General features: G+C 39.8%; 1 protein-coding gene across 3 annotated transcripts in view; it reads right to left on the reverse strand.

Moving 5' to 3' along the window:
• Positions 1–8: 8 nt before the first annotated feature.
• Cbl (Cbl proto-oncogene) overlaps positions 9–14,601 on the reverse strand; it is a 98,778-nt gene continuing 84,185 nt past the window's right edge. For all 3 annotated transcript variants that reach the window (XM_046438567.2, XM_046438568.2, XM_058577174.1), the window contains 4 exons: positions 8,331–8,471; positions 7,869–7,966; positions 6,595–6,777; positions 9–5,680 (listed from right to left, as the gene is read on the reverse strand). In XM_046438567.2, the coding sequence (XP_046294523.1) occupies positions 5,391–5,680; positions 6,595–6,777; positions 7,869–7,966; positions 8,331–8,471 (712 nt within the window). In that variant the 3' untranslated portion in view covers positions 9–5,390. The remainder of the gene's footprint in view (positions 5,681–6,594; positions 6,778–7,868; positions 7,967–8,330; positions 8,472–14,601) is intronic.

The following is a 14,601-nucleotide window of genomic DNA, read 5'->3' on the forward strand; positions in this document are numbered from 1 at the left end:
TTTAAAAAAAAAAAAAAGCTTTAATATAAAGGAAAACAACTGGACAGGGAAATACATCCTATCTAAGGAGCTTGCAGTAGAAGCTCTATACTACACTGGAATCTCTATATCCTGGAAACATCCCAACTCTCACCCATTTTTACTGGCTCCAGCAAAGCAGTTTCTGAGGTGCCTAGGAACAACACTGTAGAGCTCCCTCACACAGGACAACAAGGAAGAGGAGAAGAGGAGATGCAAGATAGCCAGGAGCTCACAGGATGGATAGATACTCAACACTAAAACCTGAAGAGTCTACAAACTCAAGGGTAGTAGCTAAGTGGAATCGTGATCTGTTCTCAGTGACATGAAAGAAGGCTGAAGACCTGAGGTTGAAGGGTGGCTAAGAAATGCCACCTAGGAACAGACTAGCATGCCCTCAAGAGGGAGGAAAAAAATCTTGGATGCCAAGACTCATAAGAAGAAGAAGAGTAAGAAATAAAGAAGAAACAAAGACAGTGAGCAGAATTAAAGTGATTCTAAGGATTTGCTCGATGACCCAGACACCTTCTGATGCCTGTCTTCCCACTCTCAAAAAAGCAGGACAACAGCAGCTTTACCACTGGAGTAGAAGTCCCTAGCTCTGCTGCTGCTGCCATTTGCCACACTTTCCTGTTCTTCCTGAAGGCCAAATGGTCAAGGATGGACATCTGATCAACATGCTGGGCTGAGTTTATTCTTTCTTAAGAATATGAACTAAGAGGAACTGGGAATCTGTTCATGGTTGTGGTGATCCCTAGAGCTGGAGGGTCACAGGGACTTGAGGACTGGGGTGCCTATTTGGAGGCTATCCATGCAAACAGGCTATGAAGCAGGAGGGACCATGCAAGAATCAACTGTACTTCCTATCCTGGGTTCCATAAAAATATTCTGCATCCTTATCACTGACTTCCTCCTTTCTTTACCTGGAATATTTCTTGTATCCAAAGGATCCGTAACCAGGAAAGTTAAAATACAATCTCAACCTGGTTCCACCATCTGCCCTCCTTCATGAATTAAGTGGTTATGTGCATTTCCTAAAGAAAGATTGCTAATGTAGAGTAAGATCAAAGTTGTAATAGAAATGTTTTAGGTGAAGTTAGAATACTTTAGATTGAATTTTGAAGTGTTAGGGTTTAGGAGAATAATAAGGTGTTGATACTAAGCTCTGACATCTCTGTGGTTCCCTGCTCTGAAGGAAAGGCTGATACAGAGCACTGAGTCCAGTCTGTACTACTGACTGGCTCTCAGAAGACCTCACAATCCACTGAAAATCAGGATCCAAAGACAGATGCCTCCTACCTCCACCCCTTCAATGACATGGAATTAGCTGCAAAGGCCGCTGAAGGATTGGAAAACAAATCCCCAGTAGTAAGGGATGGTAAAAGGTAACAGAAGGCTAAAAGAGAAACCTTCGCAAGAATGGGGATTAGGGACACAAGCAGCTCAGTAAAAAGATCAAAGAAGGCACTAGATTGAAAAGGGGCTGCGGGCAGATCCTTTGCTTAAACATTTAATGCCCTACTATACAACTCTAAGCCAACATACCTCTTAAGCCAAATAGATTCCACTGAAAGACATAACAAAGGTGGGTATACATGAAACTCAGACCAAGGAATCTCCTCAATATTATAAAAGCTATAGGAAAACAACAGGGATTTCAGGGGAAAGTCTTAGACTGATTTTAACCAGCACAGATCTTTAAGAATAGTTGTCTGCATAAAAGCTGTGAATAAAATTGTACAATCTTATTTGGAGGAGATATTTTAGGATCAAATTCAAGTGCTAGATAGCCTGAAGTACAATCCCTCAACATCAGTAGACTACCATGTGGTGGAAGGGAATAACATATAGCTGACATTCCTGGTGCATGCTAATCACCCAAACATTTGCTGAGTGAACAACTGAACTGCTATAACCAGGGCAGTATTCAGTGGACAATGGTCATTCCAGAGTCAAAAAGACCAACAGCAAAAGCAAAATATAAGGTCAGTAACCTTCTAACTTTCATGACATGAGGTAGGAAAATATTCTGCATTAACACCACTGCTAATCACGTACAAAAAACTCTAGATCTTGTTAAAGGTGTCTTAAAGCTGATCCCTAGTTTGCAAGAAAGTTGTTACAAAAATTAATTTGTAAGTTGCTTTTGGGACCATAAGACACATTTTACTTTTCTATAAAGGAGTAAATAAGTATAAAGAATAGCAACCCCCCCCCTTTTTTTTATCCACAGAACAGCTAATGATACTAATAGTATCCCACATCTCGGACTCTGGCAATGAGAGTCTGTCTACAAAGAGAAAGAGAACAGAAAAAAAAAAAAAAAAAGGCAGAATATATAGGGTGGGATTGTGGAGAGAAAGAGAAGACTAGTACAGGAGAATAGCCATGCACAGGTAGAGATCAATATTTAAATAAATATTAACAGATACATGCTGAGATGAGTCTATTATTTAACTAAAGGGAGGTATATTATAGAGTTCACTTAAAACCCTTTCATTTTAGTAGAAGGAACATGGGAGAGGCAGCTGGAAAAGTCCAGTCACAGTACCTGGAAGACCTAGCAATGAGGCAGGCTATGTAAAGCAAGTCAGGAAAATGTGGGGAAAACAGGAAATTAGGTTGAATAGAATGGTTTAATTAATTTGATAAAAAGGAAAACATTAAAGTGGGTCTCCTGACCATATTGACTATATGTAATTAGGAGATCTTGCCAACATGGGAAAACTCAAAAGCCTGAAAGGGCAATTTTAGTTAAATTCAGAGCAAGTGCCAAAGAATTAAAAATTACCATATGAATGGAGGATAAGAAATGGTTAATGGTGCCTTATTCAAAAGAAAATGTAAGAAATTCAAGTTTTGAGACTATTTTGAAAACAAGAGCCATGTGAAAACCTTCCTGAAGCTTACCTGGCAATTTCAGGCACAAGCCCACATATGTCCTTAGAACATCCAAAGGATAGGTCCTCATGTAATGGTTCAAAGCCTTCAGTGTCTGCAGATACACACCTGACAAACTAAAACTACCCAAGCCAGTCAACAATGCATGTGCTCCACCAGCAACCTAGACACTTTTTTCAGGGCTGACTTGAAGAGCTACACAGGTGCTCAGGAAAATAAAGGATGAAATGACCCTTAGTCTAGCCAGTATGAGCAATAACCTCCACAGAAGATGTGAATACACTGGACAGGCAAAAGAGATGCAGTGACTGCTTGGTTTTCTTGACAGATCTTGACTATGGACAGTAGCTGTAGAGAAAGAAGAATTACACCATGGACAGGCCTGGAAACTGTTGTCTTTTTTTCTAGTTCTTTGTCTAGTCCTTCAATAGTGAAACAAAATGCAAAATGAATGTTGTCAGTTTTTAGAAGAGGATGGTAGACTACTCTTTGCCACTCAGTACCCACTTTCCCTGCCTCCCTCCACCCCAGAGTAGGGCCTCCTGCACCTGCTGGTGGGCTATGCAAATCAATATGAGGTCCTGTACTAGAGTTTGCTCTGCTCCAGAAATATAAATAGTTCAGGGATAAGAGGACAAAAATAAAAGATCTAGAAGTAGCTGGATACCAAGAGAAGCGTTAGTAAAGGTTTCAGTTCCAAAGATGCCAAGAATGGAAAGAAAGCAGGTTTAAGGCGAGCCATTTTTGTCTGAACCTAACGACAAAAGCAAGATTTAGATCCCAAGGAAGGTAATTTATCCAAGAGCAGCCTTGCTTATGACATGGAGGAAGGATACCACCATTAGGGAAGTCAGCAAAAGACTCAGGACAGAGAACTGAACTCAAGGGGCCATAGAGCACTATCCACAGGAACTGAAGAACAGGACTCCCAACTGGACACCTAAGCTTCTTTATGAACTTGCAACTACATAAACTGCCAGCTCTTCCCCATATTGTCTTTGAATAGAGTCATTTTTTTGTAATGAATGATGCCTATTTACTATAAAGCATATACCTAAGGGGAAAAAAAAAGGGAAGAGAGGAAAGAGACATTTCATTCCCTAGCCCTAGACACAAGAGAAAACCAAGTCACTGGGCAGCACCAAAGTAGGAAAGATGCTGATTATCAGCAAAACACTGTGCTACCATAGGTGGTATCCCTACTCCTGAAAGGGCAAAGATAAAAGCCATTTTGGAAAATCTAACCTGGCTCATGCTCAAAGGGAGAAATGTAAAACATAATATAAGCTGAAATTAATGCACGAGGAAGAAAAACTGAACAAATAAATCCAAATCCTTACTATCTATTTTGTGCATCTAAATAGCATGTGAATGAAGCTTTCTAAAAACTTTGTGGTATTAGGGCCAGAAAATTATCCTGGAAACAAATGTTCTTCCCTTTCCATTAAGTAGAAAGACTCATGACCTATACCAGGACACACACCTGGCACCAAGGCAACGGACTCCCCCAGACTATTTTCTGGGGAGGACATGGAATGTATTTGAAGGCCTCTATCTCAAATTAGTCATTATGTAATTAGGATAGTTCAAACATTTTATTTTAACAAATTCAATGTTCCTATAGAAATAGTGCTTTGGAGTGACCAGTGTTAGCTCCTAGTGTCAAACAAAACCATAACAACGTAGCAACAGTACTCTCTCTCCCAAACACCATCACATGTAATAAGGAACATCCTATAAAAGCTGCTTAGCCTCAGGAAGGCTGGCCACAGCAAGCCTGCTGACAATGACAGAAAACCAAGGAGGAGAAAAAAGAAGCTGATAGGGTAAAGAACAGAGCAAAGGGATAGAACAGAGGAAGGGAATTCTAAAAATATGAGCTATGCACATGATAATCTAAGCCAAAGTGGAGTGTTGAAGTTGTAATACACACTAGAGTTAGGGGTAATACCACAGTAGATAGAAGTCTTTAAAAGATTCCTTCCTGAACCTCTTGTGCCAATTCCCCGCCTGGAATTAACACACACAGCAGGATCATCATAATCACAGGACACATACAACCACAGACAGACAGACAGACAGACACACACACACACACACACACACAGAGTCACATCCTTAACCCAGAAAAGTCTTATGTCCTCCGTTAGGGTTTACAGCACAATACCTGTTCTACTGCTTTCTGGACTGTTCCCCCAGGTAGGCTACCATGTAATAAAAATCCACTCACTCTCCTGGTGGGGACTGAAGGACACCTTCAAATGCACTCTCAAGACCAATATAATAATAAAACACACTAGCTGCTCCATTTTCATTCCACTGCTTTGAAATCTTGGAACCACAGGTGTGATACCTACAGAGAGGGCAGGACCTCATTGTGAAGTCCCCAAAGGAGCCTCTGCCCTCCTAGGTGCTCCTTAAGTAAGAGCCTGGCTCGTGGGTCCTCTGAAGCCGCTGCAGGGAGGGATGTGCTAGGTGGCCACATGGGCAGGGGAAGAAATAGAAACAAATTCCCGGAGGATGTTTTTGGCCATTTCAATGTTGTTGTGGGCAATGACCAAAGCTTTCTGAATGTCCTGATAGGAGTAACCCTGACTCATGAGGTTCTCGATCTCACTGGAGAGCTGAGGTGAGGAGGCAGCAGGAGGTGTGGCGGTAGCACTGCCACCTTGCTGACAGCTACCTGCTTTTCGTTCAGAGTTGATTCTCCGAGGGAATGGTTTAGGGGGCCGCTCAGGAACTTGGGAACCCTCAGTGAAGTCTAGAAGAAATAGGAAAGAAATATTTGCAAACCTGGGGGAAATCCTCATTTAATGGCAGTAATAATAGTAACAACAATATATTAATATCAAGATATTACTGACCCCTGTTAATTAGGGGCATGTACTCCCCTGTCACAAAGCTGGGTTTTAGAGGTTAAAAGGCTCTTGGATCTAGCCACCTCCTTATAGTAAGTGCCACCTTCTAAATATACCATGCACCTGTTTTATCAACAATAACTGTTGCTGTGAGCATGTAACATCTGCATCATGATTTATACTTAGCAATGTTTTCACACACATAATCATCTGGATTTTTAAAAATTCTGAATGGATCAGAGCAGATACTAAACTCCTATAAACAAAAAGGCAGAAATTAGCCCAAGTTGCAGTGAAGATGTCTTAAGCCAGGTTGAGTGGTGATCACCACCTGTTTAGGCAACTGGATGCTGTAGATCTTTTCCACCAGCTGTCCTGAAAGCTCTCTTCAACTTCCAAAATGACAGCAACTCTGGCTGCTGCCACAGGTGCTGTTGAGCCCCAACAGTCAAGGCTCAATGTGGGCTGGCTCTTGGCCCATTCTGTGTGTGTTCCAGGGCAGCATGCCTCCTTCCCAGTGGGCCAGGGCCAGGAAAAAGGAATGTGTGGTCTGAACCATCAAGCTTAATTACTTCTGTCACAGGCCTACTCAGAAGAGCTAGAAACCCTACCTACTCCCAGAATGGGAAGAGCCATATTACTTTCATTTCCTACTTTGAGTTCTAGAACCAGCTTTTCTTCCATTTAGACACAGAATTTATTTAGTCTACCACTACTACTTACTGACTTACTGCCATGAGAGGACATCATCTGTTTCAGTATAAATTAGGAGCTAGACAGCAATTCAGGACAGGCTCAAGGGAGCCTGGAGACTCACTTGTCGAGGGATCACCATCCAGAGACAACCAGCCAAAGGAGGAGCTGGCATTAGAGATGTCTGAGAGAGTTCGGCGGGCCAGCACAACTGGCACAGGTGGCTTAGGGACATCATATCCATCATCCTCATTTTCTGATTCTTCAGGGCCAGTGTTGGTGTGGGCTGCAGCCAAATTCCCTTCACCTGGAGAAAAGTTCATAAAATTATCTTCTTCTGACATAACTCAACTTCTAACACATTTTAACCCAGAAGCATCTATTCATTCATGCACACACACACATTTACTTCATTTAATAAGTACTCAATGTCTACGGCAGGCTGGACACCAATATGAGACACTATTGAAGGTGACAGAACAAACAAAAAAATAAAATGTGTACCAATTCTGTAGTTCTGTTGTTGAACCTGTGAAAGGTCACTCTTGTAAGGTTAGAAATTACTGATGCCAAAGACTCAAGTGCAATTTTATAGCAATTCTATCTGCACCTCACCTCAGGAGATCAGCCAAAGCGTCCTATGTTTGCAGGCTTATTTGAACTTTCAACTTGGTAAGCTAGTTAGTATGGGAATTGAGCATGTATCACCCCCACACAAAAAAATTTCATCAATGCAATGGGAATAAAAGAGTCTGCCAGCATTGCAGGTCTAGGCCATATAATTCAAATGTCTCTAGGCCTTGGGAGAACGAAAAATCACAAAAGGAACTAGCTGTGTGGAAAGGATATAAAAAAGGGAGGCGACTGCCCCACCTTGTTTTGCCAAATAAGATTACTTAAAATAGCTGGGCACAGTGGTGCGTGCCTATAATCCCAGCAGCTTGGAGACTGAAGCAGGAGGATCGTGAGTTGAAAGCCAGCCTCAACAAAAGCGAGGCACTAAACAACTCGATGAGACCCTGTCTCTAAATAAAATACAAAATAGGACTGGGGATGTGGTTCAGTGGTCAAGTGCCCCTGAGTTCAATCCCCGGTCCAAAAAAGAAAAGATCTTTAGTAATTTTAGTAATAATTTTCTCTGTAGGTCAAGCTATCTCATTAGTTAAATATTATAGGTTCATTCCTCTAGCACATCACTGATTTTTTTTTTTTTAAAGAGAGAGAGAGAAAGAATTTTTTAAATATTTATTCTTTTAGTTTTCGGCGGACACAACATCTTTGTTTGTATGTGGTGCTGAGGATCGAACCCAGGCCACACGCATGCCAGGCGAGCCCGCTACCGCTTGAGCCACAACCCCAGCCCATCACTGATTTTTAAGTAGCAGAGAAGCAACTCACCAAAGGTGCTGTTCTCAGTGACAGATGGCGCCTGGGACTGAATATTATACATTGCTTCATAGGTACAGCTATCAATCTGCAGGTCACAATCACATACTCTGAACCAGAAATAAGAAGCAAAATGATCTTTGGAAATAAACGTTAACTGCAACCTATTGAGACTACCCTAGACCCTGATCCTCTAAAGACAACATATTCTCCTTGTACCAAAATAACTAGTAAATGTTTTAAGATCAACTCTTGTTACAAGTTACAGATAATTAGTGTTTTGGAAGTTACTGTGATACTAATGTAAGTGGAACTGTTTATTGCTTCAAGAGACTTTAGGGACCAGATTTATCTTTCTGCTGTTACTTCTGGCTGGCTAACAGTACATACAAGTAGCAAGTGAAGCAGGTGAGGGATGTCAACTGAATTATCCATATAAAGGTATCTGGCCCTACATGGTTGTTGTGAACTTACCGTGAACTCTGGGTTGCCTCCAAAGGCCATTTTGGTTCTGGCTTTTGGAGCCCTATTGGCCTAGAAGAGGGAGTCATATATTCTGTGTCCTCCTCATTCTCACCCTGCTCCCCAGGTGGCAGTTTTGGCACAGGAAGAGGTCTGGAAGATAAATTTTTTAAAAAAGAAAAAAGAATCAATAGCTGGAAAAGTTTCCAATATGAAATAAACAGTTTCAAAACAGACACAACTCAAATTTGACAGAACAAATACATGCCATCTAAGAAACTACTGTTTCTACTGGTAAGATAGGAGATTAGCAAAAAGCACACCAAAAACACTATGCTCAAATGACCAAAGGTGTGGCTCTTATGTTTTGAGATGTGTCACATTGAGATAGATACCTAAGTTACGGCCATACCACCAGTTAGTTCCAACCTCCAAATAAGTTCCATCATAGTGTCTCAGTTTTAAAGCTACTACCTTAGTTTTTCTTTCACTGGGTGTGAAATAAGAAATGGCAGGTGGCATTTCTTCACATGCTAGGAATGTATATCAAATTCTAATTCTCAAGTCTACCCATGGTTTCAAAGAATACATAGCTTGTCCAAATCTTTCTCACATATTACCTTAGAATATAAATACTTTTTCTCTTCAATATTTGACATAAAAAAAAATCTAAAATAAAAAGAGGAAAAAAAGTAACTTGGTAGTTAACCATCAATTTTGGGACTAGATCCCAAGTTTCTGATTTCAGGGATCTTGGTCTTACATTTAACATACATAATTCTTTACCCAGAAGCTTTTGAAACAAAATTGCCATCCTACTCTATGAAAGAAGACAAAACACCAATCAATTTTGTGTAAGAAACACACACTGCTGGGCACAGTGGCACCCACCTGTAACCCCAGTGACTTGGGAGACTGAGGCCTTAAGCAACTCAGTCAGACTCTGTCTCTAAATAAAATTTAAAAAGGGCTGGGGATGAGGCTCAGTGGTTAAGTGCCCCTGGGTTTAATTCCCAGTACTCCCCTGGCTCCCAAAAAAGAAACAGACACACATACAAATTGCCTCTTAGAGTATGAATTTGAGTTTCTCCTCTCTTTTTCTTTACACCTTTTGTTAGCATATTCTAAATTCTCTACAAAGACTACCTCTTGCATTTATTTGTCTCTCTTTATTTAATGTTTAATTTTTCCAATCAAATCTCATGTGAGATTTTTTCTTATGTCTACCTACCACTTTTATTGTTGAAAAACTTCCCTTACGTATGCCTCGTAAAAATTCAGCAAATATTCTCTTAAGATTTATACAATGCATGCTGAAGACTTAAGCAGAAGTGTGCTAGTATCTACAATTTGCTTTGAAATACACAAACAACCAAGAGAGAGCAATGGATGAAACACAGATAATGTGATAAAGAAAAAAAATACTAAAATTTGAATTCAGGTGGTGGGTTCAGTCTAGGATTCTTTCACTTTTATTCTGTTTGTAATTTTTTTTTTCCTTTTTTTTTTTTTGGTGGTACTAGGGATTGAACCCAGGGGCACTAAACCACCGAGCCACATCCCTATCACCCCCCACTTTTATCCCCTGATTTAAGACAGGATCTCCCTAAGTTGCTTAAGGACTAACTAAGTTGCTGAGGCTGGCTTTGAACTTGTGATCCTCCTGCCTCAGCCTCCTGAGCAGCTGGGATTACAGGCATGCACCACCACGCCTGGCTCAGTTTGTAATTTTTAACAAGTGGAAAAGACCAAGTGTCAGTAAAAGTGTAAGGAAATAAATGAGTATATATAGCTGTAGAAACAAGTTGTTACAACTTTTCTGTAGTATGATTCAACAAAAGCACTTCATCACATGTGCATCCTGGGTCTCAGAAATTCCACTTCTAAGAGTTTTCCCTTGGGAAGCAATCAAGAATACTCATGACAGCATTACTTATAACACCGGGCGGGGTGCGGGGGGTGGTACAACCTACATATCCAATAATAGCGTACTGAATAAGTAGACTTTGACCCACACAGAGAGTAAGAGAGCTGGTGCCAATTGCTGGCTCTTGGGGCATTTAGAGGTTTTACTCAGGACCTAAGAGGCTACAGCCTACTTCTGCTTCCACTACCATAGACCTATCCTTATCTTACAAATCAGGGTTCCCCTAGAGTCAGTCACACTGCTTGAAAATAATCTAAAATAATTTGAAAATCAACATAGAAGAAGAATATGTAATGACATGCAAAAATGTCCAAATATGTCTAGCGAAAACCAGCCTCAATGATGATTCCATACACATAAGAATAACAAAGAACATACATCAAATTGTGAATAATTACTATTTGACTCTAGGTAAAATAAGATTACAGATAACTCTTATTCCTTCAGTATTGCTTATCTATGTTTTCTAAAATTAACAAAAAAGAAGTCCTATTAAGAGAGCTATCCAAAAATACTTTAGGGCTGCGGTGTAGAGCTCAGTAGCAGAGCTCTTGCCTAGCATGCAAAAGACCCTGGGTTCTACCCCCAGCACCCCTTCCTCCCATCTCTTTGATGAAGTTCATAAAAGTATAAAATGTATTTCCTTGTCACAAAGTATTTTGGCAATATATACTTTAAAAAAAAGTACTGGAGAGCAACCAGGAAACCAGAACTTCAGAGACCGAGATTCAAGAATACAGGCTGGGGTTGTGGCTCAGTGGCAGAGCGCTTGCCTAACACATATGAGGCACTGGGTTTGATCCTCAGCACCACAAAAAAATAAATAAAATACAGGTATGTGTCCATCCACAACTAAAAAAAAAAAACATTAAAGACGACACCAATGACGATACGATGACAACGATGATGATGACACTGAAGCAACCCTCAAATTTGGAGTTCTGAATTTGGGATTTGAAGTAGATCTCAATGGATTAGGGAGAGAGACTGGAATTTTGAGGTGTCATGACAACCAAGATGTGGGGAGCCAAAAATCCTCAGTGTGGCTCAGCGGTAGAGCACTTGCCTAACACATGTGAGGCACTGGGTTCGATCCTCAGCACTGCATAAAAATAAATAAAATAAAAGCATTGTGTCCATCTACAACTTAAAAAAAAAAAATCCCAGGGAAGGAAACAGCAAAGAAGTAGGCCTAAAATTCTGCCTGTAATTTCCTAAAGCTATTACTAATCCCTAAACTCTTCATGCATGGGGCTAGATTCTGAGAAATCAAGCGGGTAGTCGTGAGCAACTGAAGAGCCAAGCAGTTACTGTGGTCGTCTTGCTAATCTCTAGAGACAGAGCTACAGTTATCAGATACAGCCTTTAAAATAATTATAATTCATATGTTCAAGAAACAAGATAAAAGAGAATGGAAAATATGCAAGCAAGCCTATAATGAGCGGTAGAAGATAGTGAAAGAATCTGATGATGTTCAAGAAATTAGAGGCCCAGATAAAGAAAGATTACAAAGTTCAATCTGTTTTAAGAAATATTGGCTGAGAGATAGGTGTGCTGGTACAGGCCTATAATCTCAACTACTCAGAAGGCTGAGGCAGGAGGTTTGCAAGATCAAGGCCAGTCTCAGCAATAGAGTGAGACCCTGTCATAAATTTTTTTTAAAATGTAAAAATGGAACTCAGTGGTAAAGCACCCCCTGGGTTCAATCCCCAGTTCTACCAAAAAGAAAAAAAAAAAGGTAAAGTTGGACGTGGTGGCATGTGTTGAAAACCCAGCTTATGCAGAAGGCTACAAGTTTGAGGCCAGCCTGGGAAACTCAGGAAGATGTTGTCTCAAAATAAAACATAAAAAGGGCTGGGCATATATAGCTCTATTCTAGAGCACCATGGGTTTAATACTCAGTACAGGGGGAGGGGGTGCAATGAAGATATTTTCAGTCAAACAAAATTTGAATCAACTGATAGAAGAGCATTAAACACACAATCACACACGTAAGCACACACACACACTAAAGGAAGTTTTTTAGGGAGATGGAAAGCATTCAGAGAACAGCAGGAACAAGTAAGGAGCACTGTAGGATAAATCCAAGAGAAATTTATTTATTTATTTATTTTTTTAATATTTATTTTTTAGCTTTCGGCGGACACAACATCTTTGTTTGTATGTGGTGCTGAGGATCGAACCCGGGCCGCACACATGCCAGGCAAGCGCGCTACCGCTTGAGCCACATCCCCAGCCCCCAAGAGAAATTTAAATGTCCAGAAGTATCAGGAGACACTGATTTAAAGCACATTCTAACAAATCAAGAGTACATGTTGGAATCTCCAGGATAACTTTTTTTTTTTTTTGGTATCAAGGACTGAACTCAGGAATGCTTACCACTGAGCTATACCTTTTCATTTTTATTGTGAGATAGCGTTTCACTGTCAATTGCTCAGGCTAGCCTCAAACTTGTGATCATCCTGCTTCAGCCTCCCAAGTTGTTGGGATTACAGGTGTATACCACCATGCCCAGCTCTCCAGAATAAATATTAAAAGAATAACCGAAGGGATGAAATGGCTAAGAAAAAACCTTTAATTCAAAAGAAAGTAAGAAAAGACAAAAAAAGGAACCAAGAAAAGATTAGAAAAATGGGGAGAAGAGTAAGAACAAATATTCTGATTACCTCAAGATCAAAAATGCCAGACTGGATTTAAGGGAAGAAAAACCCAAAATATACTGCTTGCGGGAAACATACCTTAAAGGTCATAGAAAAATTGAAAGTAAAAGAGTAGAGAAAGGTCATAGAAATACTAACTAAAAGACAGCTGATGTAAGCCATTTTAATTAAGAAAAAGCAAACTTAAGACAAGCAAGAAACAGAACTATTGAGTAAACAATAGATTTAAGGATAATAAAAATGCTCACTATTTACTATAGATAATTTTAAATTTCTATTATTACACAAACTAAATACACATGTAATAAAAAAGGAATGAATTAAAAGGAACAAAGAGAAATTCACAATTATAGAGGAGAATTCAACAAACAAACTCATTTCAGTTATCTGAAAATATAGAATAGGTAGATTGTTAAAAATCTGAGTAATAAAAGATTTGATCACAACTTCACTAACATGTACAGAATGCTATACCCAACAACTGCAGAATATACAATCTTATGAGATAAAGGTGACACATATTACTGGATCTTACCACAAACTAGTCAGTAAAGAAGATGGTCTCTAACCACATTAGAAAGAAGCCAGAAAGCAGAACAGAAAAACCGAAAATCTTTAAATATTTGAAAATTGGGTAACACATAAATAACTCAAGAATTATTAACAACAGAAAAATCATATATTTTGAACTTAAATGAAAATGGAGGCTGGGGTTGAGCATTAGGTTTGCTTCTCAGCACCAAATTTAAATAATAAAGGTCCACCAACAATTAAAAAAATATTTAAAAAAAATAATGAAAATGACATCAAAATTTGTGGAATGCAGCTAAACACTTGTTATGAACTGTATGTTTGTGTCCTTCCCAAAATTCACATGTTCAAGCCCTCATACCCAGTACAGTTATATTTGAACATGGAACCTCACTAGAAACTGACCCCCTAATCCCAGATTTCCAGCCTCCAGAATTGTGTATCTATCATTTAAGCTAGAAATAATATTTGTGTAGGTAATCAATTTTCTTAAATCTTTTTAGAATTATTTAAACAGTAAATAAATCTCCACTGTTTAAAGCAACCAGTCTTTGGTATTTTGTTATGGCAGCTCAAGCAGAATAACACAGAATCCTGGGGCTGGGGATGTGGCTCAAGTGGTAGCGCGCTCGCCTGGCATGCGTGCGGCCCGGGTTCGATTCTCAGCACCACATACAAACAAAGATGTTGTGTCCACCGAAAACTAAAAAATAAATATTAAGAAATTCTCTCTCTTAAAAAAAAAAAAACCACAGAATCCATTTCATGATGCTAGAAAAATAGCAAATTAAGCCTGAAGAAAGTTGGAAGAATAAGATAAAAGAGCAAAAGCTTGGAACAGTGGCAGATGCCTGTAGTCTTAGCTATTTGGGAGGCTGAGGCAGGAGGATCATTTGAGCTCATGCGTTTAAGACCAGCCTGGACAACATATTGAAACCATATATTTAAAAGAAAAAGAAGAGGTGGGGCATGGAGAAGAGGTGGGGCATGGTAGTACATGTATGCCTATAAACCCAACTACTTGGGAAGCTAAAGTAGGAAGATCACAACCTCAAGGCCAGCCTGGGCACCTTAGTGAGATCTTGTCCCCAAATAAAAAATACAAACTAGGGATGTAGCTCAGTATGCAAAATCCTAGGCTCAATGCCCAGAACTGGAGGGGAAA

This window comes from Marmota monax, unplaced genomic scaffold (assembly GCF_021218885.2).
Source record: "Marmota monax isolate L192 unplaced genomic scaffold, Marmota_monax_Labrador192_F-V1.1 WCK01_AAM20220418_F8-fsc00081, whole genome shotgun sequence".
Lineage (NCBI taxonomy): Eukaryota > Metazoa > Chordata > Mammalia > Rodentia > Sciuridae > Marmota > Marmota monax.